Below are 22,948 nucleotides of genomic sequence, written 5' to 3'. Positions count from 1 at the left end.
GGACAGAGTGAGGGGAAGCTGAGAGAGAGGCCTCTAGAGAGTAAAAATGCAAACTGATTGCTGAAAGATGTATAGGATCTAGCCAGGAGATATAGAGGTGTTTCCCCATTTTATTAATGAATATACTCTTATGTGGATTGTGAAATACAGTTTTTAAATTAATTTTAGTAGTTTTCCTCTAGAGGTATATTTGATTAATATTAAAACATTTATTCCAGAAGAATTGGAAGAAAAGAAAGCAAACATCATCAGCAATAACAACCATCCAAGAAGCCTTTTCCCCAGAAAGTATACCTTTATACCCCTCTTCCCCAAAAGCCCTATACAACTATAAATACACTTTAATAAAGATGTGTACATCCAAATTTTTAATAAAAATGGGGTGACAGTATTATTAGATTACAGTCTACATCCCTTTTAGTGGCTGCAGACCTTCGTAATGGATATACCATTATTTATTTAACTAATCCCTGCTTGTGAACCTTTTAGTTACCTGTAACTTTTTCACAACCCACACGTAATTTAAGCAGTCTACTGTATTTATAAACTTGACTCAATCAGTTTAGCACCTAAATTAATCTGAAGTAGGGAGGCATTCATTTGTCAATTTTTGGCTTATGTTTGCATACTAAAGATGGTTCAATGAGAATTGGCAGTACAGACATTTAACTTATCAAGAAATACATTCTTTACTAAAAAAACTCATTTGTAATGCCATGAACAGGACTAATTTGCATTATGATCAGGTTTTTTTTTTTTTTTAAATAACTTAGCTTTTATCCCTGCAGGGTTTAAAAATAGCTGCATTAATCAGAAACCCCTTTAGATCAGAATCTCTGCAGGGTCCAGTGTTTCAGAGGAAAACATTCAGTGTCTTTTTTGCTCATTTTCAAGTTTTTGACAGTTTTTCGTTGTAGTCTTCCTCCTGAATGCATAAGTAATTTACAAAGGTAATTCATCAAAAAATGCTGCTGCTAGAATGTTAATTGGCCGTAGAGGCCCCCTTGAGTTTGCAAATCTAGGACCATGAGCTATTGAGGTAATTGAGAAATTTTTATTAAAAACCTTGGATTGGACTCTTAAAAGCCTCTATTATTTACTTCTCTGAGGTTAGGAAAACAAAACCAAGAAACTCTCCAACACATTTCATCTTTAGTATCTGTGTAATTGGGTGAATTTCTGTCTGGTTGAGGATCCCAACATTTGCCAAGGCAGGATCCTGACCTGACTGAAAGTGACCTTTCTCATCCTCTTGTAACTTTGGGAACCTATCAGCCAGGTGTTAGGCCAGTTTTCTTGGGGGAGATTTGTAAGCATTACTTCCACATGTAAAGTCAATCCTTGTCCCTCAGTAGTTGCTTGTCATTTCTGATTAAATGAAAATCATTTTCAAATATGATCTTAGAGGGGTAGCTTTGTTACACAATTGATTTGTCCATTAATGTTCTGGTAAAAAGAGAGGGAAAATTCTTATTGAACCTATGAAAATAACTATATGGTCATGGAAAGTAAGGGCACTCATTCATTTCTGAATTCTGGAGAGGTCAGTGAGAATTAGATGCTGTCTTAAAATGTTTTGTTTCAGTTGGAAAAAGCAATGTCTACCAAATTGAAAGTTAGGTATAGCTTAAGAGGAAAAAAAAAGATGAAAGTCTTCCTCATATATCCATTAGAAAATGGAATATTAAGACAGCCTCAACAATATCTGAACAAATACCTACAGTTAAATGGTACCCGTCCATTAGTTCAGTCTTCTGTCATTCTTGTTTCATTGGATCTAGGGTCCGTGGAGTCTGCCTCAATGAATCTCCTCGCACAGGAAAAATCAACATACTAGTTCAGTGTTGAGTTTCGACATACATTCAAAACTGGTGATTATACTTGTTACAACTGCCACCTTTCCTTTGCTAAAACCATTTGCATGGCTCCTTTTGTGTTATGTATTTGTTACTTTGAGACTACCATTTAGTTACATATTCACTGGCTAGAATGAAATTGCATTTGTTAATTGAATATCTAGTAATCAATTAACTTTGTGGTCAAAATATGTCATATTTAACTACAGTACCCTTGTTTTCAAATAATTACACTTTCCACATTAATCTTGTGAGAACAAATCATTTTTCAAAAGCTTAATGAAGAGTGAAAGGCTAATGGATTGTAGCAAGCACTTAGAAATACTGTTTTCTAGTCTGAAAGTATCCTCTCTCTCCTGCTGAGTTGCTGACTTCCCAAAAGGCTCTAGTCCAGAAACAAGAAGAGCAGTGGCTGGAACTACAGTTTTCCAAATCCAACTGTATATACATATAGACATATTGAAACAAAATAACAAACCAAATGCCTTGAAGAACTAAAAAAATCATTTAACCACAAAGAAAAAAAAACATATCCTAAAGAAAATGGCCTATGTTTGACAAACTGAAAAATAATAAGACCTGTGAACTTGCAACTTTTCTTGTGTAGTATCTAATTTACTACAGTTGATTTCAGGTCCCAAGTTCTATACAACGTGTGAATATTACTTAAAATCCTAAGTAAATCACTCAAGTAAATCCTAAGTAAATCACTTTGTAACAAAAATCATAAAATTAAATTAAGGCTCTATGTTTATGAGTTTTTAGTTTAAATAGCTCGTAGATGTTCACATTACAACAGCTCAAGCGGCTTAATAGGTCTGTGTACAAGTTGGGATGATTTTGGTTGAAAAACAAAAAAATGTTTTAGGCTGGCTTAAACCAGCAAAAGGTGGGGGGCACCTGAGAGGCTCAGTTGGTTAAGTGTTTGACTCTTGATTTTGGCTCAGGTCGTGATCTCTCAGGGTCATGGGATTGAACCCCACATGGGGTTCCACGTGGAGCACGGAGTCTGCTTGTCTCTCTCCCTCTGCTCCTCCCTGACTCACACACTCCTTCTAAAATGAATAAATAAATAAGTAAAATCTTAAAAAAATAAAAAACAGCAAAAAGAAAGTTTTTTGTTCCTTGAAAAGTTCATTGATAAGGAGATTTAGGTTTAGCTTGATCAGGCCTCTGCTTCTATCTCCAAAATTTTCTGGGCTCTACCTTTCTCTGTTTACCACAGGTGTTAAAAGGCTACCAGCCAAAACTAGGCTTATCTGATTGGCTTAGCTCAGCTCTTTTCTCGCATTTGCTCAGCTCTTTTCTCCCCTGGGAGAAGGGATTCTCCTCCTGCAAACCCAAGGGCTTGGGAGGGGAAGGAGGGGCATGGATAGTAAAGATGACCATTACAGAATTATTTTCTATCTTTTCATGCTTGAGTTTTGGGGAAGGGGAGTGAGTTGAGAAATATGTTTATTGATTGTCTCCTCTTATTACACAAGCTGCTTTCTTCCACTTATCATCTTCCATGTAATCCTCTTGACAATGCTACGAAGTAGATGTTATCTCACTTCACAAATAAGCAGGAGGTTAGCCAATTCTTTTTCTCAGGCTCGCATGGCTTGTAAAGGCATATACTAATGTCTGTGTTCTTTCTACTGTGCTCTTCAGGCTGTAAACTAAATCATAGTTGCTAAGTAATTTTGTGAGGAAGATTATTCCAAGTTGGAAAGTTAAAGGATTTATACATTTATTAATAAACATTCATTCCACAATTAATTACAGTGTTCCTGCTGTATCCTAGGCATATGATAGTTGCTGGGAGGTTCAGGTGAAGAAAACAGAAGTGCCTTCCATTCTTACAGATTTCCTGGGGGAAGCCGATGTTAATGTCATGCAAATGAGTGTAGAATTGCAAACTGTAATTGTAACTGCTTGTAGAGTAGATCTAAGTCTGGGAGGGGTGATCACGGAGTTTCTTCCTAGAAGGTGACATTTGAGTTGAGAACTGAAGGATGAGAATGAGTTAACAAGGCAAAAAGGAGGAGAGCATTCCAGGGAGAGGGAATGAGGCATGCTTAGGAAGTAAAGGGGATCCTTTTTGTTGGAGTCCAGAGAGAATGCAGGACAAATTGGGGATGAGACAAGTAGGTAGACCAAATCCTTCAGGGACTTCAGGTGGTATTAAGAATTGTCCTTGAGGGGCGCCTGGGTGGCACAGCGGTTGAGCGTCTGCCTTCGGCTCAGGGCGTGATCCCAGCGTTCTGGGATTGAGCCCCACATCAGGCTTCCTCCGCTATGAGCCTGCTTCTTCCTCTCCCACTCCCCCTGCTTGTGTTCCCTCTCTCGCTGGCTGTCTCTATCTCTGTAGAATAAATAAAATCTTTAAAAAAAAAAAAAAAAGAATTGTCCTTGATATTCCACAAGAAGTTATCTGGAAAGAACTGATCTTACAATACTTTAAGGATTTGAGAAAGTTGCCAAGGTAATAGCTTAGCATTTATTGTAGTTATCTGTCTGAATATTTATAGTGTTTTCTTAAAACATGTTTTCTTGCCTCAACAAAGCCTTACTTCATTTTTAGAATTATTTTATCATATTCAGCTTTCCAGTCCTGGCATGTTGTGTAAATCATTCATAGCAGCTTTAAACTTTTTATAACCATGTGTAACTTGAACCTAGATATAAAACAGTGACGGGAAAGGCATCTACATTTTAGTGAATATTTATCAAAAAGAGTGTTGAATTAGTTGCAAACTGCACAGAGAAGAAAAGTCCGGACATAAAGCTTTGGGGAGGAAATATGGAAATGACGTTTATATGTAATAAATTTAATGTCGATGACTTGGCATGCTCTATCTATTGAAATTGCATTTGTGAGCTCCCTTTTATTTTTGGTTATAATTAAAGAATAAAAGAGAAACGGAACTTTATTTAAATATGCAGTTGGCTCTCTCCTTTGACTAAGGCAGTATAAAAGAAAAATTTTGCTCATACCATATGGCATATTAATATCCTAAATAAAGCATGCTATCTGGGCTACTAATCAAAGTTGGACGTAGGTCCTTCAAGTTCATCTCTGTTGAGAAGATGGTTTACTTAAAATTCTAAGCATGTGACCTATAATATAATATTTAAGCATGAAGTTGCTGACTCCGTCAATTCCCTAAAAGTCGCACAAATGAACAGCATTACTTTAATCTTGTTACATCACTTACTGAAAGTATAACTTTAAAAATTATCAAATAAGCTTTGAATGTACGAACATATGTATTATTGAGTAACAACATTTATCAGGCAAGCATCTTCACCCTTTTACCTTTGTAAAGGGTAATATAAATTGTCCTACATCAACAATTTATTTCATTGGCCAGAGAGATATGTCTTGTCTTCTGGAGTGAGAGCTTAGTCTCTTGTCTTATTGTTGAATGCTGCAGAAGAGGGGCAGTTAGGGTATATATACGTGGTTGTCATTATAGGCCTGACTAAACATGCTTGCTCCTGGCACAGAATATATCATGTCCCAGCAAATCCCTGCTCAAACATTTTCTATACCACTTTCCAGTTCTGCCTAGGAGAACTGACATTTCCTTCTATACTTTCAAGATAGGAGTAAAGATAGGTTTCAAGATAGGTTAAATAAGGACTTTCCTGTGTAGTACTCTCCTAACAAGTAAACTAGTGAGCTAATGATCAGTTTGAAATGCTAACATTTCTCCTTGTTTGTATTGAAAGTAACTGTGATGCTTCCATTTTTGGGGAGCAAAGATCTTCCCCTACATAGTGTCACTGAATTTCAACTCACGCTGTCAAGACTGGTAATAATGCAAGTATCACCTTCAGTATGTAGATTTGAAAATGAGAAATACAGAGAATACCTATGATCTGGGCATTCAGAACCCACTCTGTTTTGGATATCACAAAAAGCCTGTGAAGAGAAGGTGATGGAAGAGCCTGATACTCCCTTGCTCGGTGGTGTGGACCCACAGGGAGAACTGCTGAGTACCAACATTTGCTGATTTTCATCAAATATTTCAGCACTTGCTGAAGTAATACATATTCTGTCAAGGACTGTCATGGTATATCCTCCAGAAATTTTGGAAAAAGATATGATTTGTTCGTTTATTCAGAAACTATTTTTTGAGTGATAAGTGACTGTGTCAAAGCTGGGGGAATTTGAGGATGAGAATGTTTGGTCTGTACCTTCAGTCTAGAGATGAGGTGGGACATAGCAGAAGAAACACCCAAGTCTGCCTGGGTTGCTGGAGAAGTTTCATAGGAAGTTGTCCTTGAGATTGAGTCTTGAGGGGAGTGGGGAGTGTGTTGCAGGAAACTAAGTCTATGTGTAGGAGTAATAATAATGATAAGGATATTTACTAATGAAGCAGCTAATGTTTATTGAAAACTTTGGTGTGGTTGGTGTCTTTTTTTTTTCTTTCCTTCAAAGTGTTTTACATGTATTAACCAGTTTACAATCCTTATAGCAACCCTAAGAGATAGAAAACTACAGATAGGAAACTGAGTCAAAGAGTGGAAGTTATCTAGCTCTAGTCACACAGTTGATAATGGTGGAGTCAGATTTCACATCCAGAGCCTGGAGCCATTTTCCTTTGTGTGATTAAAATGAATTGTTTTGGTAATGGTAGAACATGAAGTATTTAGAAGTTCAGGTCTCTAGGTATTTGGTAGGGTTTTGGCTGGTCAGAGAGTTATGGGTCAGATCATGAAGAGCCCTGGAAGACAAATTAAAGAATTAGCATTAATTTTATAGAGTCAGTATCTATGTTTTTTGGAAACAGGGTCTAGAGCTTACTTTCATCACAATCACTTGGTGTGCTTTTTAGAAATGCACAATCCAGGTCCCACCTCAAATCAACTAACTCAGACTTACCCTGCTCCAGAAAGTGGCCAAGCGTCTTGCACCCTGATACGGTCAAATAGAAAGTAGATCTATAGTTCCTAACAGCAGGTGCTGCTATTATTTGCCCCAGATTTCTTGGTATTTAATTTGTTGAGTTGAAAATTAATGTAAAGAAGGCAGTGAGTTCTGTTTTGTATGAGTTGGGTTTAGTTTGCTCGGAGAATATCCCATTGAAATGTGGGGGGAAATAAAAAAGCTGCCTACCTGATTTGGAGATAGGGAATTTTTGAGCCTTCTGCTCATGGCTGGTAGGAGATTCTCAGGGATATAGTTGAGATTACTCATGTGAAAAAATAGAGCAGTCAGCATGACTGGAAAGCATTGAAATAGGAAAACAGCATGAAATGTGAAATATCAAAAGTCAAGAGACTCAGAAAAGCATCTTCAAAAATAAGAGGGGACCCAGGAAGATGTGGGATTCAGGAGCCAAGAAAGGAGGATTTCATGATGTCTTTATTTTTATTAAATGCGCCTGAGAATTTGTGTAAGAAAAAGACTAGGGGAAAAAAAAAAAAAAGACCAGTGCTATTGTGAAGCAGCAGAATGTTGGTGGGGTCCTAGGAGTGGAGGCCAGGTTGGAGTGTCCACATGCGAGTGGGCAGGTAGCAAAAAGGGCTTAGGTGACTCTTGGCAAAACTTGATTTTAAGAAGGCAAATGGAGTGATAATTAGAAAAGGGAGAGCTTAAACATTAGAAGTTCCTCCCCTTTTTATTATTTCTTATCATAAAGATTGAAAAAATACAGATACATAAAATAAAGTTCCCTTTCAGCCAATAAACAAGAGATAACAAATGTTGAAATTTGTCATTATTTTTCTAGCCATGCTTCTATCAATATGTATTTGTAGTAAATAAATATGAATTTACATAATTTTAATGAAAATATGCTGTAGCTGTCTACATTTTCGTATGTACCTTAATACATCAGAAACACGTGTCTCTTTCATTACAATATTATTTTACACCATTACTTTTTCACAGTTGCCTGGTGTTACATTATATGTACGTAATAGTCTATAGAATCCTATTACTGGCATTTTTTGCTTTTCTGGGTACTTCTTCATTTTAACAGTGCTACCATTAATATATTCGTGAGTAAATCTTTTCACACGTCTGTAATTACAGATTTTTTTTAATTAATTTCAAATTGTGGAACAAGGTCCCAAATGGACCCTTCACTTATGGCATCTATAAATCAACTAGACGGATTAGTCTTTGATAAAGGAACAGACATTTCCATCTTCCTGGGTGCAAGGAGAAAAGTATTAACTTATAGGTGGTTGGTGGGAGAAAGAAATGAAAAAATGCCTAGTGGGAGTAGCCATATGATGATCTATTTTATCTTAATAAGGGTAGTTGAAAGGGCAGGTTGTTACAGGATGTTAGAAAGTTGTGAAGGTTTGAAAAATCTACTAAGACGACACAGAAGAGGGTATGAGGGCTTACTGAGCAAGGTTGTGCAGAGCTGGTGTGGGGTGCCATATGTCTGCAGTGGATCCAGATGCTTTGCATCCACTGTCCTCTCCAACAGCATTCATAGCCCAAGTGTAGGGAGTTGAGAAATGATTTATCAATGGTTGGGTGTTCTAGGTCTGGTAGATAATCTGCATGGGAAAAATAGGGGTACACGCTGAAGGAGTTGAACATGGTTTGGGGAGAGCAGTTAGGGCTCTACTGTCACATAAAGAAGGAAATGAAGCTGGAAGGGACTATAAAGAGCACAAGGAGTGAAAGAAAGCATGGGAATTGGTGGGTGTCAGTGAGTAGGAATAAAATAATATAATATAATAACTGAAAAGTTATAAAATTGTGGCTAAAAAGTGGGACACTGGGTTGAGATTTTAGAAGGAGAGCAACTATGCTTCAAGCCAGGGTCCAAGGTGTAGCCATGGATTTGGTGAGCTAAAATTAAGGGAAGATGAGGTCATGGAACCATATGCAGCTTAACGTTGTCCATATGGATGTGGGTGATGTGAAGATTTTTAAGTAAAGAGGAAGAGAGTGCCCTAGAAATTCCTAATCCTGGATAAATGACAAAACAATTGTTAGCTAATAATGGTAAATGATGAGGGTGTTATAGCTCATTGACTTGGATGTTTAGAAAATGTTTATGGAAGATAAAAATGATAATGAATGTGATAGTGAAGATTCTGGGAAGTAAATTGCATCAAAATAGCAGATGTGAGCTTCTAGCATGCCAAGTCACCTTCCAGCTTGAGATGCAAGAGTTGGCTGTAGAGATGGATAGCCGGACAGGATCTTTTTCACCCTGTGACACTGAACACTGGGGAAGAGGTATCAGAGTGAATTTTCTTCTGGTAGGTTCCCAGGAGGTCTGGGAATGGGGTAGGGAACATACATCCCCAGTTCTAAGCTGCTGTCTTGCAAGTGGACGCGAATGTACAGAGCTGAGGCCTGCAGTCAGCAACATTGTTAAGTAGAATGGAGGACTGCTGGCCACGAGCTGCAGTGTTTTGTCAGTTTCTGCATTTTGCTTTTACTCATGTAAATTTTTAAAGTGATCTAACTGGGAAAGAAAAGCTATGGAAGGATTGGTTTATCAGAGAGATTGTTTTAGAGAGTAAAGTAAAAGATACAATGAAATACTGGGTTTTCCTTGCTTTGTCAAAACCCCCGGGTGTAGATGAAAAAGTATGAACTCAGAATCCAGGACTCTTGAGTTTGAGGTGGCAGAAACATTTTGGGGCCCACTTGTAAAATACAGCCCCTGAATCCAGTACCTCCGAGAGGTCTAAAAATCTAAAACAATTTTGTCTTCAGATCTCAGTTCCCTTCCCTGTTATGTTAAAACTGCCATTTTCCTCAGCTCCCTACTATTCTTAAAGAATCTTCTTTGATTTGTGAACTTGGGAACTAGATCTAAACTCCATCTATTCATACTTCTCTGCAGGCATTTCAGAAGAAATAGGATGGTAATGGAGTGAGTGGTGCGGTTAGGTGTAATAATGACCTAATGAATGCTTTTAATTACAGAAGTGAACAAATGTTGAAACAAAATACAGGATTAGGTAGACAGGGAACATCTGAAGGCCCCCCAGGAACTCCTTCAGAGGTTCTCCGCAGTAGAGAGAGATCTTTGGTAGGGACAGTTGCTTTCAGAGGAATAAGAGGTGGAAGCAGCCATTTTATTTAAGAAATGATTAAGGTTATAGAAATAATTTATGGATTCTCATCTTAAATGTGTGATATTAAGAACCCGGGCAGGGGTGGGGGGTGGGGAAGGGACGCCTGGGTGGCTCAGTCAGTTAGGTGTCTGCCTTCGGCTCAGGTCATGAGGGATTGAGTCCTGCACCAGGCTCCTTGCTCAGCGGGAAGCTTGCTTTTCCCTCTGCCTGCTGCTCCCCCTTCTTGTTCTCTCACTCTCTCCCTCTGGCAAATAAATAAATAAAATTGTAAACAAAACAAAATCAAACCCAGTACAGTGCAGTACAGGCAGTATATACCAAACAGAGTGACGGACTAAATTCCTCTGACAAAGCACCTCAGTGTAATAGTTTAGCGTAGTCTAAAATTTTGAAGGCCTTTTTTTTTTTTTCCTGAATCAGAATTCAGAGCTTGCTCCACCTTTCTCTTCCTTCTCTTGTTCACCTTCTTTCCCATTCACTTCCTCATAATTTTGTCTGCCTTAGTATTTAATATGTACAGCACATGCTGCACCCTTATTCCTGTATCTATTTAAGCTTGGTTTTTTGCTTTTTTCCCCACCCCCCAGCCCTGCCTATTAGGTCCTTTAGCTTAATCATCCATGTCTGCTTGTATTAGATTGTTTCCCTAAGAACTCTGTAAGCCACAGAGTGAAACTGATTTGGATTTTACAGCCCTGGTGATTTTCCTTCTGGTGTACTACCAAGAAAATGCTATATAGCACAGGAGCTGATGAGTCATTTTGTAGGGCTTTTGCTTTCTATTTTGTATTTGAAAAATTAGGTATGATCATGAACCCGGAAATGTCTCTTAAAATCATGAGGATAATACAACCATAAAATAAAATCATCAGTGTTAGTTTTGGTCTCTGATTAATGTAATATGTTGTGATTTTGAGTAAATTGAGTTCCCCAATAAACATTCATTCATGTAACATTTCATTTTTATAAATTTTCTTTGCTTGTACTGGAAGCTGACTAGCATTACTTAGCACCTGCTGCTCTGTGTCTGACGTTGTTCTGGGGACCTTACACCTGTTAAACCACTAAATCATTGCAGCAGGCTTGTACTGTATGTCTGGATTCTCCCATTTTACGGAAAAGAGATTGAAGCTGAGGGTGTTGAAGTAACTTTTCACATGCCACTCACCTACTGAGGCTCAAGCCTGGAATTTGATCTCTGTTTGTGTGGCCCTGACTACAACAGGCTCCCTAATTGGAGATAGACATGGGAACGTATTAAGGCTTCCTTTTGGGTTTAGACATTCAGATGGATGAGAAATGAAGCCAACTCCTGTTGGTTGAGATGGTAGGCTATTGGGAATTAACTCAGCTTAGTATTGAGTAAAATCTCTGGCAAGATCCCAGGCTTCTGTCACATAGTACTGCCATATGAAGGGTTGCCTTGATCATCGATAATTTCATTTCTACATAGTGTAGTTTCATTGTCTAAGGGGATGACTTGTGGGAAAATAAATTCATTGAGGTCATAATGTGTATTTCCTCCAGCTTATTTGAAGCATCACTGGCATGGTTATTTTATCTTCTAATTCTTGGCGTTTGATTCAGGGCCATGATTTCCAAAGCTGGTCTCTTGGCTGGGCTCCAACATCTGCCATTTGTTCCTGCCTTCTCTTCCCCGTTACTTACCTCCCCACTGATAGTTGCTCATATTTTGCTACTACAGTCGCTTTTGAATCCAGTGTCCCTCATCTTCAGTCTAGCCTAAATATTGCCAATCATAGTAATTTTTTCACATTACTATCTTTGCGTCAGAATCCTGTTGTGCTTCATGTCATACTCTCGGATTCCATTTGTATAATGTTTTTGAAATGACAACATTATAAGAGATGGAGAATTGATTAGTGGCTGTTAAGGATGTTGGGATGGAGGGAGACAGGTTTGACTCTAATGAGCGTAGCATGAGGGAAATCCTTGAATGATCAAATAGTTCGGTATCATGATGTACGATAGTGAGTACATGATGCAAATGTGATAAAATAACCTAGAACTATATGCAAACTTTATCTAATGTCAGTTTCCTGCTTTTGATATTTCACTATTGGTGTATAACATATAATTAATGGGGGAACTTGGATAAAGGCTACATGAGACCACTATGCTATCTGTGCAACTTCATGTAAACCTATAATTATATAAACATAAAAAGTTAAAAAAAAATGCTATCGTGCTTTAAAGTCCACTCACAAACCTGTAAGGCAGGGGCTCTTTGAAGATTTAAGATTTAGTGTTATAAGGGGCGCCTGGGTGGCACAGCGGTTAAGCGTCTGCCTTCGGCTCAGGGCGTGATCCCGGCGTTGTGGGATCGAGCCCCACATCAGGCTCCTCTGCTATGAGCCTGCTTCTTCCTCTCCCACTCCCCCTGCTTGTGTTCCCTCTCTCGCTGGCTGTCTCTATCTCTGTCAAATAAATAAATAAAATCTTTAAAAAAAAAAAAAAAGATTTAGTGTTATAAGAGCCAGATGAGCCAGGAAACCCAGGGTACGAACTATGGTGAACCACAACAATCCATCCACTCACATTTACGAAGACTAGTTTTATAGGGCAGTATATGATCTTTCTTGGTGAACATTGTGTACCTGAAAAGAAAAACATACTCTGCAGTTATAGTTTTTTATGAAAATCTGTTTTAGATTTTCTATGTCTTTAATGATTTTGGGGAGGTCTAGTTCTATTAATTACTCAAACTATGATTGTGGAGTTGTCCATTTCTCCCTTTATCTGTCAGATTTTGCCTCATGTATTTTGAAGCTCTGTTATTAGGTGCATACACATTTATGATTCTTGTGCCTTCATCCTGATGAATTGACCCTTTTATCATTATGAATGATCTCATTGCATCTTGTTGTTGAAGTCTTTGTTATTAATTTAAACACTTAAGTCTTATGCTTACCATTTGTATGGTATAACTTTTCCCTCCTTTACTTTCAATCTGGGCCTTTATATTTAATGTGAATCTCTTAAAGACAGCATAGAATTGGATCTTTCCTTTTTTTTTTTTTTAATCCATTCTGGCCATCTTTGCCTTTTATTCAGTGTAATTCGTCTATTAGCATTAAATGCAATCCTTCCTACAATTAGATTCAGGCACCATTTACTGTTTTTCATTTGTGCCTTCTGTGTTTTGTTCCTCTGTTCTTGCTTTCTTTTGGATTAAATGTTCCAAAATGATTTTAGAATTCCACTTTCATCTATCTATTGCTAAGTTTTTTTTTTTGTTCTAGGGAATACAGTATATACTTAATTTTTCTTAGCATTATTGTTTAGGGTTAGTATTACAACATCTTATATAAGATGTAAGAAACTTGAAACTGTGTATGACCATTTAGCCCCTCCCTGACCTTATGCTATAATTGTCATGTGTATTACATTTACTTATTTTATAAATCCCACGGTGAAGTGTTAGAATTTTTGAACAGTCATGTATTTTTAAAATATTAAGAGGAAAATAGTCTTTTATACTTACAATTTCTGGTGCTCTTCATTCCTTCTGGATGTTTGATTTTCTGATATCATTCACCTCAAGAACTTTGGGATTTTTTTCTACTTTTCGGTTTGCTGGGACAAATATCCACAATTTTCTTTTATGTGTAAGTTTTAAAATTTATCTTCATTTTTAAAGATCTACAGCTTGAATATAGAATTCTGGGTTCATAGTTGTCAGCTCTACCTTCCCTCCTCCAGTTCTTATCATTCTATTGTCCTCTCTTCTCCATGGTTTCTTATGAAAACATCAGTTCTTATTTTCAGGTATGTAATGTGTCAAGTTTTTCTCTTCTTTTAAAAATGTTTCCTTATATTTGGTTTCAGCAGTTTGACTCTGTGTACCTGGATTTAGCTTTCTCTGTACTTAACCCTGTTCGGGGTTTTCTGGGCTTCTTCAGTCTGTTCATCGGTCTTTCACCCAAATTGGGAAATTTTCAGCCCTTTTTTTCCTGCATTTTTCCTTCTCTCTTCACCTCCTGAAACTTTAGTAATACAAAATGCTTGCCCTTTTGTTAGCGTCCCACAAGACCCTGATCATCTGTTTCTTCTTCTTTGGATTGGATTTTCCTTCCTAAGCATATTTATATTAGCTGTTTTAACATCATTGTGGGCTAATTCCAGCCCTTGGGTCAGATTTCCACTTGAATACAGGTTAGATTCTCCTGCTTGCTCATATGTCAAGTAATTTGGGTTGTATTGAATTTACTTTGTGAATGATACTTTGCATTGACTCTATTCTGTCTGTTCCTTCAAAGAGAATTGATTTTTTTTTTTTTTTTTTGGTCTTAACAGGCAGTTAATTTGGCTGAACTTAAACTAAATTTTGACTTTTCTCTGGCAGGCGGCAGTTCCCCCGATCCATTCAGAAAGCTAATATTGAATAAGTGCTGAGCGTCATGCACTATAATAGGTGGCGGTGTTAAAAATAAAGATAGACATGGACCCTAACCTCAAGAGACTTACAGTCTAGCTGACAGAGATAGGAAAGTGGACAAATAAGCCTGATAACTTGCCATGCGTCACTGAGTAATACCTAAAGGCAGTAGGGTTACTGAGAAAGGAGTTGTGAAATTGTTATAATGCCATTTAAAAGTTATTTTTAAAGCAACCCAATCTTTCTGAGAGAACAGGAGAGAATTTGTTATATATCATGATGATGAGAGATTGGCTGATGAATAACTATTAGTTACACTGTCATCCGGTTGTTAATCCTTTGAAGAAAAGGACATGTTTCAAAAGCACAGCATATTGTGGGGAACCAGTATTCAAAATAAATGTTTAAATTCTGAATTGCTGTACCAAATAGGAGGAATACTTTGTTTGGTTAAAAAAAAAAAAAGAGAGAGAGATTTGATAAAATCTGAGCAAGCACACAAATGATCATAGATTAGGGAATATTAGATATTGCTGAGATTAAAAAGACCTGTCTATACTAAAAGTACCACTGTTGGGAGAAAGATATTTCAAAAACCATTTATACTCATGGAAAATATATCTTAAAAACCTGGAAGCTTCCTATGTCAAATATCAAAGAGGTTTTTTTGTTTGTACTTCTATCTGTACTTCTGTCTGTAAAAATGAATCGGTAATGTGAGGTTGGTTTTTATTTTGTAAAAACATCTACCTTAGCAGTAATTTGAGTCTTTTCTCTTTTTTCCCCTGTTTTAACAGTGTATCCTATTCAGTACATGTATCTGAAGATTATCCAGGTATGCTTTTCTTCTTCCTATTTTTTATTACAAATACTCGTGTCATGATTTCTTTGAATATTTTTTTCTTCTGGAGATGGAGAATGTGTATAAATATATCTAGGAGCGAAATGTTGGCAGGAAAAGACTTGAAGATCTAGAAGAATTCCGTTGGTTGCCTGTGAGATACATGTCTTAACCCTGAGATGCAGTCCAGAATCAAAATAGTTTTCTGATGAAAAGTCATTTACTTGAGCCCATGTGATAGCTTCAGCCTGTATATATTTATCTCATTGCAAGTAAAACAAAGAGTCTCTGAACTGGTTTAGTTATTGGATTTGGAACATCATTTGGCTTTTCATAATGTAAATATAACAGGTAAGAATAACAGCTAAACTAATAGCTAAAAATAGTTAATAGCTAAAATAGGCCTGTCTTCATTTCTCTAAGTATATGAATCATTAAACAATTCTCACCATAATCCTATGAGATTGTTACCATAACATCACCATTTTCCTCCTGAATGATGACACACCTAGTAAGAGGAAGAGGTGGGACTTGAACCTAGTAGTCCAGAGCCTGTGGACTGTACCACTGCATTAGACTAAGTATCTTGTATATGCGTGGCTATTCTCACTGTGTGTCTGTCTCCTGAAATAGGTTACTAGGCCCACAAACCCTTGTCCCTAGAAGCAGAAGCCAAGAACGCTGCAAATCCATTTCAAACAAGTGTTTTTCTTCTAGGCCATGGGTAGTCCTATTTTCTAAACACATGTCATCTCATAGAGCCCAGGCTGCAGAATCCAACATTTCAGTTACGACAATTTGAAGACACAAACAAGATGTTCTTCTTTGGTATTTTCCTCACAAGTGATATCTATAATTTTATCTTGAACAAGAGCACAAGGATTGCAGACTTAGAGCAGAAAAAATGCACCTTGATTAGTTTACCTCAGAGAAAAGAGTATAATGCTAGAATCTATTGTTTATCGTATTTTGTGGCAAAGAACAGCAAATTTTAACTGCCTATATTTCATTTTATATATATACATATATCTATACCTCCAACGTTCTGACAATAAAATCAGATGGTCACCATATACTGTTGTGATCTGCCAGTGTCATAAATTAGAATAAATTCTTATTAAAATCTAGCCATTTTATTCACATACTCTCCATGATTTGGATCATATTTTTCTATGTAAAATTACTAGACTGCTATAAGTAAGTTTGATTATATGTACTTTGAGTATTTTTAAAAAATAATTAGTTCATAAGGTAGCGTGAAGATGTAAAACTTAATTATTTGGCATTTAGGCTAGTATTTTTTGTGGAAGTTTACATCATGCATTTAATCTTTTTATAAGATCAAATGTTACATTTAAAAATAATTTTGTAGGGTCGCCTGGGTGGTTCAGTTGGTTAAGTGTCTGCGTTTGGTTCAGGTCATGATCCTGGGGCCCAATGTGGGGCTCTCTGATCAAAGGGGAGTCTGCTTCTCCTTCTCCCTCTGCCCCTCCCCCTGCTTGTGCTCTGTCTCTCTCTCACTCTCGCTCTCAAATAATCTTTTAAAAAGTACCGTGATTAACATTAAAAAAAATAAAAATAATTTTGTAAATCATAAACTCCCTTACAATTATTTTGCTATGATCGCCACATGTGTTAAACATAGTATTCTTTAAGACCATTGTATAGTTTTACAAGGGGAGTTATTTGTTACTGAAGAGGCGCTTATTTTTTAATAGTAGATATGAAGTGTTCTAGGCAGATTTCATTGGAAGTAGCAAGACAAAATATTTATGAAGAAAAAATTTTTGTAGATGATTTTGTAATCAACTCTCTCCCTCATGATGTTTTTGATGCTGAATGTTTGCTAAATAAGTATGTTAAGAAAATGAGTTAACTCACTATTGTAAATATTATAATTATTGTGCTTCCCATCTGAGGCAGCTCCTAGAAATGTCAATCATGAGAGGACTTCAAGTCAGGGTGATAGAAATAATGCCACAAATCAAAACCCACCTTGAAGACAGTTAAGTGAATAATTCAGTAGCACAGGAAATAGGGCAGAAGATGACTTTGGTAAACCAAGCCAACCAAATGTTTAGCTCCCTCTTGTGGCTACGAGGTATCACTGACCTTTTCTCACCTTGTGGGAGGGAGCCCCTCTTGGAAACGGAATATACAAAAAATGAAACTTAAAACTAAAACACTGGTTATCATTTGTGCTTTTTTAAAACAAATTCCCATCCTGGAGAAAATATGTAGCGAATCTGCAAAATAATTTCATTTCTAAAAATAAAAGGAGTGTAAATAAAACACAAGTATGGGCGAGAGAGATTAGTGCATTTGGGGGTCAGATTTTGAATTGGTTGATGTAACCAATACACGGTGTACCGAGTATGTTCATGCACATAATTGAATTGAATCTAAATGTCAGTTTGTGTATAGGCAGAACAGAGGCTATCATGACATTTTATACTTGAAGAAATATGCCAAAAGATGCTCAATTGTATTTCCCAAGGACGTGTAGTTTGGTGGTAAAACCAAGTCTATAATTCAGTTCTGATTTCTATCACTTCTAAGAGGAAGAAGTAGTGCTAGTATTTTTATGGAGCTTTCTTCAAAGTGAATATTACCATGATAATATTTCCCCATTATTAAATTTTAATCTACATTTATTTGTACTAACATTTCAGTTAATACACTTGATTTCTCAGGTAGATAATATTGTATAAAAATTATGTTTGCTCCCCCTTCCAATATTCATCCTTGTGTTTTTTTCTCCCATTATGCTGCTAAAACTTCCAGAATAATTTTTAATAATTGATGAAAGTTGGCAGCTTTGTCCTTTTTAAAAAAATTAGTGATCATGCTTCCATCTGCTTACAGAAAACTACTTTTCTCATATACCAAGCTTTTTTCTTTTTTTTTTTTTGAGTATTAAGTCTTTCTCAAATTCTTATTTAACATCTGTTGAAGTATCATATATGTTTTCTCTTTTGAACAACAAGGTGACAAGTTATATCATTAGTGGATATCTTAATGTTGATCTTTAAGAATTAGATGCACTTTACCATATACTTTGTCATTAAAGATTTGACATTGTACCGGTTCTTCGGCATTCGACCGAACACTCAAGTAAATCTCTCTGAGCCTGGTATCTTTTTAGGGACGGTTCTGGGATTAATAATTGTTATTTTTCTGCCATGATTATTATCTGTTCTGATTTTCTGCTTCTTAGTCATTTTTAAACATATATTCTTCTTGAAAACTCAATATGTTGGTGAAAAGTGCAGCTTTTAAAGGCAAAAAGTTGTTTATAATGTTCAGTATATGCATCTGAAAATCTTCTGCGTCTCTGTGGCTATTTCTCCTTTCTCGTTTCTGCTGTTTTACATTTGTTCTTGCCTTTTTCTCCCTTTGATTTTTCTTCCCCAGAGTTTTACCTACAGTAAAATCCTTTCAAACAAATAGCTTTCTACTTCATTTTTAATTTCTAAACGAAGTCATCTTGATAGTACTTTTGTTAATTCCTTTTGCTAATGTGCCTCAGTCTTTTTCCCCCCTCCTACTTTTCCTGGATTGTATGGTTGAGTGATTAGTTCATCATCCAAGTTTGAAAATTTGGAACTTTCTTTGTCCTGTGGAAATGTATGAGCATAATCCTTCAAATTCAGGATTATTTTACCCTGTTTATCTCCTTAGGAACGAATTTATCATTTTATAATCTTAATCTGTTAATCTATTAAGTAACCTTAATAGATTTGTCTTTGTGAACAAAGGGGGTCTTTGTTGAGCGTTAGGTGTACCTTTAAATAACATGTATATAAATGCAATGCTAAGTGATATGTTGGTTCTTTAAAATGAAGTGAGGAAACAGAGCAACCTTCTGGTTTGCTTGTACTTCCTTATGTCATTTGTACTGTAGACAGATTTTTGCTTTTTGAAGGCAAGTATATTACAAGTCACAGATAATTAGCTCTGCTGTAATAGAACAGCAGAGTTTTTTCTCAATTCCCACCTTTAATTAGGAGTCTACCTACTGGTGGGTGTGAATTCTCTCATCCCTTTTCTATGCTTTACAACATATTGCAATTGTTGAGTGACATTTTTTTGATATTAAAAAAGCATAGCAAAGCATTGATGTTTGGATTCAGACAGTTTCATCACTTACTAGTCATGTGTAATTTTAATTACTTAAATAATTTGGGCAAATTGCTTAATTTCGCTGAGTCTTGGTTTCCCCATCTTTAAAATACGGATAATAAATGATTGGCTTGAAGGTTAATGTGAAGTACATGACTATTATGCATAACATTCAGGGGAGACATCCAGAATATATTATAAAACCAATGTAATTATAATTACTTAAGTTATGTACGTAGTAATGAATAATGGAATGACTTAGCTTAAATTATGTTGCATTTGAAATGGAATGAAAACAGTAGTTCAGGAGATGCTTTTTCATAGCTTTCTACCCATCTCTCCCCAGCTGTCCATGAACGTTCCCGTACTTGCCTAGTCTGGTAGGGCAGGGAAGAGAAAATGTTCATACTCTTAACAGCCTTTAATGAAGATCTTGAGGTCCTCTACAAAACTTGAAGAACCTAACTGTCCCCCGAAGTTTCAAAAAAAGAAAAAAATTGGCAGCTCTGGAGTCAAGTGGGAGAATTCCAGAGAAGGAATTTGAGTTTGAAAACATTCTATTCTGTCACTGACTCATTCTGTTACCTTAAATGCATTCCTTATTCTTTTTATGTCCTACTTTCTCATGTCTAAACAAAGAGGATGTTATTATTACAGATGTCAAAATAGTTTGAGGAAGGTTTAGAAATGATTATTTAAGCAACAACAACAAAAAGAAAACGTAGAATTCATTCATATAGCTGGGACAATCCTCAAAGCCCATCAGCAAACCTTCATTTTTAGAACTAAGCCGACTGTGGCTTAGTTAAAATGGATCAATGGCCAGTTGGTAACTGGGTCTAGATTTTATGTGCTTTGTCCACTTTCCTATATTTCTGTTCTTCACTTGGATGTGTACCCCTTTGACCTGGCCCATTATGTTGTAATGATGATTTAGTAGATATTGTCTTGAAACCTGAAAACATTTTGGCTTGAGTAAATTAAGCCAGAAATAGAAATTGAAAGTGTTCTCATGCCCAAATACTAATCAAAATACAAACTGGTAGAAAATCTCTTAGAAAATGATATGTTTGACTGCATAATCCTGTCTTTCAGTATTACGCAGCATGTATTCACCAAATTATATTCTCTTGAATCAAAGCTGACTGCCTTCCAGTATCAACACTGTGTGAAGCATTTGATCCTTTGAATGGAGTTATTCACTTCCCCGTTTTCATAAACAGAAAGTCCTAATTTACTTGCCTCTTGAAGCAGTAGTAAAATCCTCCTTATTCCGTGGCACTGAGATACTGCATGATACTGTGTCCATTTTATGGATTTTTCTGGATCTCCCCTTCTAGTTGGTGGTCAGCTATTCCTTCTGTTGCTTTAATCCACACTTTTCATACTCTTTTTCTCCATAAATTTGCTTCAAGGAATCCATTGTGCACAGGGAAAATGTAATTCAGTTGATTTTGTAGCAAATAACTTGGAATCAGTAATTACTGAGTCTGAATGAGGGTTTAAGAAATTTAAATACTGACTTTGATAGAGGGGTTTTGATCCCTACCTCAGTGTTATGAGGTTACTGACAGAAGAGACTCCAGATGAACCGTCAAAGTCTCAATCAATATGATGAAACAATAATTAAAGTAAGTTCAAATTAAATCCATTTCTTAATCTGTGGTCCCACTTGATAAACACAAAAATCTCACACCCTCCCTGATGTTATTTGAAAACAAAACAAGGCAAACTTTGCAATTAAAACGAAGTAATGGGGCAAACCTGTTTTGTTCATCCACACTCCTGTACTCTTACTTTCCAGAATAACTATTGGAAGCCTTGTGTCTGTTGAGCATCTCCTGTGGCTGTGCTGTGACTACATATTGCTCGCACTGACTCACTACTCTAGGTCTAAAAACAGTGCAGATGTTTCTTTGGAAATAAAGTAATGACTTTGATATCTATCAATTAAAGATCATGTTCTCACTGTACTGACCAATATTATGAAAACTTGGCTCAAGATCTTTTATTGTGTACTCAGACAGTTGTCAGAATACTTGTTTCCTTTTGCAGAAACTGATACAGGTTTCTATTACTTGTTGGGACTACTTTATGCTTTTTATTTTTATATTTTATATATTTTGTACAACACTGATGAGAGTATTATAGGACCACCGTTAATGAATTGGTGAAGTGTTTGTTAAACAGCTCTCTCACAGATGCCCTGTCCTCCTCAATGAACAAACAAGAATAAATGGCTACGTGTTATATTATATTACCGTATACGTGAAGTCTGTATTTATTAGGGAAAAATCCTAAATGTATAAAATATGTTTTCCAGAGAAAACAAATAATGAGTAGAAAAAATTAAGTAAGCTGTGGAATGATTTAATGTTCTATGAATTCAACTTGTGTAGTATTATTTAATGAAAATTAATTCATGGAGGAAGACTTGTGAGACTTTATATCAATTTAAAAATGTATATTAGAGTAATAGGGAGGTATGATTTTCAACAAATGCTTTAGTTCCAGTTTTTTAAAGACTTGATACTGAATTTGTTACACCAAATGTTCTTGTTTAGTTTTCTCCTTCCAACCAGTAACCTGCTTCCTCTAGCAGCTACTGATACTGGGAAGGACCCTGTTCAGGGAGTTAGGGCAACAAGTTGCATCCAAATGATCTGTTGCCCCATGGGCTATTAGAGATGTATTGGGTAATAATCTCTATCCAGAGTCTTTGTTTCTCTAGGAGATGCAAACTTCTTTAAAGAGGCTAATTGAAATTACATCACACTTAAATCTGAAATATACTTAATTTCTTAATCAGAGAAAGTAGCATGTGCTTCACGAGTGGTCAAAGTGATGTGGATATAACCTCATTTTTAAAATAAAGGGTGTGTTTTTTCAAGTTACTGTGCCTTTAATTGTCCGTATTTCTTTGCAGATAATACATACGTGTCAAGTTCAGAAAATGATGAAGATGTATTAGTTACTACGGAGCCAATTCCAATAATTTTTCATCGAATTGCAACAGGTAATAGGAATACACTGTTTTTTTAAATTCTAGGTTAATATTTTCTTGACTGTAGGTAGCTTTATTTTTTGTTTGTTTCTTTTAGCCCATGTAACAGATATTTACCTTTAGAATCTATAAATCTGGTTCCCATTTTAAATTTAATTTGTGTTTGTTTGTTTTTTTTTACAGTTTTTTAAACACATAAATTTACAGTACTTTGAAAAAAGTCCTGTTTAAATGCATTATGTTGATATTTGCTCTACAATATTCCATGCATAATGACACTGCTAGTCAAGCTGAATATTTAAAAAGCTTACTCAGGGCAATGTAGATCCTGTGAAATACATAACGAGAGCTGAAGGAGTCCGTATAGCGGCACTTTGGTGTGACTGTATTTTTATGGGCAATGAAAAATCAGAATAGCTTGTATGTCACGTAACTTCCCAACGTAATATAATTTCAAAATATTCCTTAATTTTCTTGCAAAGAGAGAATCACCTGAGGGGTGTTTTTATACTGAAACTTATGAATGTTTGGTAAATGGTATACTGAAAACTGAAATGATGTTTTACAACTTTCAGAATTAAGGAAGACAAATGACACTAACTGTTGCTTATCCATAAAATCCAAATTACAGAAGGAAAATGGAGAGGTATGGAAATTGCATTTCATGTTTTATGTTT

The 22,948-nt window shown here is 36.1% G+C and overlaps 1 protein-coding gene across 3 annotated transcripts in view; it reads left to right on the top strand.

The window, feature by feature from the left end:
- Positions 1-22,948, top strand: part of PARP8 (poly(ADP-ribose) polymerase family member 8) — a 177,020-nt gene that overhangs the window by 76,578 nt on the left and 77,494 nt on the right. For all 3 annotated transcript variants that reach the window (XR_004624292.1, XM_002919636.4, XM_034656940.1), the window contains exons 4-6: positions 15,102-15,139; positions 22,194-22,283; positions 22,847-22,917. Coding sequence is in view for 2 of the 3 variants with exons in the window: in XM_002919636.4 (XP_002919682.2) it covers positions 15,102-15,139; positions 22,194-22,283; positions 22,847-22,917 (199 nt within the window). In the remaining variant the exon portion in view is untranslated. The remainder of the gene's footprint in view (positions 1-15,101; positions 15,140-22,193; positions 22,284-22,846; positions 22,918-22,948) is intronic.

Source organism: Ailuropoda melanoleuca, chromosome 3 (assembly GCF_002007445.2).
Source record: "Ailuropoda melanoleuca isolate Jingjing chromosome 3, ASM200744v2, whole genome shotgun sequence".
Taxonomy (NCBI): Eukaryota; Metazoa; Chordata; class Mammalia; order Carnivora; family Ursidae; genus Ailuropoda; species Ailuropoda melanoleuca.
Note: the sequence above shows the minus strand (reverse complement) of the source record. Positions and strands in the feature narration are given on the sequence as shown.